Here is a 2,724-nt window from a genome sequence, read left to right on the forward strand (position 1 = left end):
AGGTGTTATGTCATGTTTATGACAGTGTCATGACAGTCTTATTCAACCCCCTTCAAATAAAGTGTTACCAAATCTTTTTCTTTTAAGTGATGGCTTCAAGCAGCTGTTCAGTGTGAGAGTTTACTGTCTGGTGGAGGTTGAGCGGCACTCCGTCTGTGAAATATTGCAACCAGTAGCGTGTAGCGGTGGTTCAAGAGCCAGAGCAGAACCAGCGTCTTACACCATCAGCTTGAAGACTTGAATTACTTTTCGGGTTATTTGTTTAGTTTTCTGACCATGATGCTAATCTGGGTAAGTGTTGGTAGTTGTACGCTGCTTTACCCGCTGTCTGGCCACTCCGGATGTCTTTTTTTGTCCTGCAGTGTGCCCTTATGTAGCCAAACTCCATCAAGTTTTTTTAAATGCCATATTAAATTCGTTGTGTTGCTGCATTTTGACATGCTTCACCCCTGAGGTAATTTTCCACCACAACATGCATCCATTCATTCTCAGAGTGTCATAGTTCCGCAAGACAGGATTTGTTGCCGGGTCCTTGCGCAGTGTGAAGGAAAGAGGAGATTAGATGCACATGCAAGCTGTGAGGTGAGATAATTATGATTGGTTTTGGTGATCGGCAACAAGAGACAGTGATAGGTGATAGGCGATCACCGATCATACACTTTTTCACAGAAATTCGGCCGATCGATCGGCACACCTCTAGTGAGAAGTTTGTGGAAGAAAACCCAAAAGGTCTGACTTTTAAATAAGTTATCATTGATACTGACCAAATGTATATAAACTCTTGAATTCGAGAGTTTCAAGAGTTGGAAAGTTGGAAAAAATATTCTAAAAATGTTCTGGCCAAGTTTTCTGGAATTTAGTAAATAAATAAATAATTTTGGTAATTCTGGTAATTCTAACTAAGCTAAAACAGGTCAAGTTTGGTCTGATGCTGATTAGTGAACTGATTGAAACTGGACAGTGAGAAGACCATTGTTTGTGTGTTTCTACTCAGTATAAATATTTGATTACAAATAACAGAATTATATATGTGGATACAATCTAATAGCTTGCCACCATCAGAATGTGAATGTGCGTGAATGACTGAAGGTAGTGTGAAGTGCTGTGGGGTCTTCTGGACTTGATAAAATACTATAAAAATCCAGGCCATTTACCATTTTACTGAAAGTTTCAGATTAAATATGTGCACTTTTAAAAAGTCACTGGTAATATTGAAATGTAAATTATTTCAGTAATGTTTTTCATCTTTTAAGCAAGTTTTAATTAACAGCTTCAACCATTTGGATTCATCAAGAGCCAGCTAATTTCATTGCTTGACATAGTAAAAGCTGAAGCCTAGATGTATATTATTGAGTTTGTTAGAATCAAACAGAATTGTTGTATAATACCAGGAAGTAACATGATGGAGAACTGATTATGTCATGGTGTGTTCAGTCTTCCTTTTCAGGCACCGTTGAAGGAAAACCATACAGACAGTCAGCTCTCTTCCAGCTTGCAGAGGTAAGTGAATCATCTTTAAAAGATGCATGTTAAATTAATTAATGTCAGAAAGACAATGACATAACCATGTCTCCGTATTTAAAATTTGAGTACTTGAATAAGAAGGTTTAGGAAGGTCAAAATATTGTTGACAACAGCACTTCATTAATCCATGTTTTTGCAGGTAAAAGCATACATTAGATTTGATCGACTAAATCTCCATATGGATGTCAATCTTTTGGGACCTTTTAAGAATAATATTTAAACTTAGACTTTCACAAATTTCCAAAATAGCCCATCTAATGAATAGTGATATATGTATCTAGAACTTCGATAAAACGTCGGATAGTAGAACCTCGGCTTCAGGAAGAGCAGTGTGGTTTTTGTCCTGGTTGTGGAACACTAGACCAGCTCTACACCCTCAGCAGGGTCCTGGAGGGTGTGTGGGAGTTTGCCCAACCGGTGTACATGTGTTTTGTGGACTTGGAGAAGGAGTTTGACTGTGTCCGTCGGGGGTTTTGTGAGGGATTCTCCAGGAGTATGGGGTACCATGCCCTTTGATACGGGCTGTCAGGTCCCTGTATGACCGGTGTCAGAGTCTGGTCCACATTGCCAGCAGTAAGTCGGGCTCGTTTCTGGTGAGAGTTGGACTCCGCCAGGGCTGCCCTTTGTTACCAATTATGTTCATTATTTTCATGGACAGAATTTCTTGGCGCAACCAAGATGTTGAGGGGATCCGTTTTGGTGGCCTTAGGATCTCTGCTTTTTGCAGATGATGTGGTCCTATTGGCTTCATCAGATCGTGATCTGTAGCTCTCACTGGAGTGGTTCACAGCCGAATGTAAAGCGGCCGGGATAAGGATCAGTGCCTCCAAATCCGAGGCCATGGTCTTGAGCCGGAAAAGGGTACATTGCCTTCTCCGGGTTGGGGGGAGTGATTGGTGTCCTGCCCCAAGTGGAGGAGTTTAAATACCTTGGGATCTTGCTCACGAATGAGGGAAGAAGAAGCAGGAGATCGACAGGTAGATTGGTGCAGCGTCTGCCGTGAAGCGGGCACTGTACTGGTCCATCGTGGTGAAGAGAGAACTGAACCAAAAAGCGAGGCTCTCGATTTATTGGTTGATCTATGTGCCTAACCAGAGGTTAGAGATACTGTAGCTTCAAGGGCTGAACAAAAATGTTTCCAAACCTGGGCTATGAATTGTGGTCCGCGGTCAGATAAGATTTCTTGTGGGATGCCGTGTA

The 2,724-nt window shown here is 41.5% G+C and overlaps 1 protein-coding gene across 1 annotated transcript in view; it reads left to right on the plus strand.

Annotated features, from left to right (window-relative positions):
• The first annotated feature begins 1,232 nt into the window (after positions 1 to 1,232).
• LOC106941497 (HMG box transcription factor BBX-like) overlaps positions 1,233 to 2,724 on the plus strand; it is a 19,428-nt gene continuing 17,936 nt past the window's right edge. Inside the window, exon 1 of the mRNA XM_015024546.1 lies at positions 1,233 to 1,500. Within this exon, the coding sequence (XP_014880032.1) occupies positions 1,417 to 1,500 (84 nt within the window). The 5' untranslated portion in view covers positions 1,233 to 1,416. The remainder of the gene's footprint in view (positions 1,501 to 2,724) is intronic.

This window comes from Poecilia latipinna, unplaced genomic scaffold (assembly GCF_001443285.1).
Source record: "Poecilia latipinna isolate Pla-1442-1.1 unplaced genomic scaffold, P_latipinna-1.0 Scaffold3704, whole genome shotgun sequence".
Classification (NCBI taxonomy): Eukaryota; Metazoa; Chordata; class Actinopteri; order Cyprinodontiformes; family Poeciliidae; genus Poecilia; species Poecilia latipinna.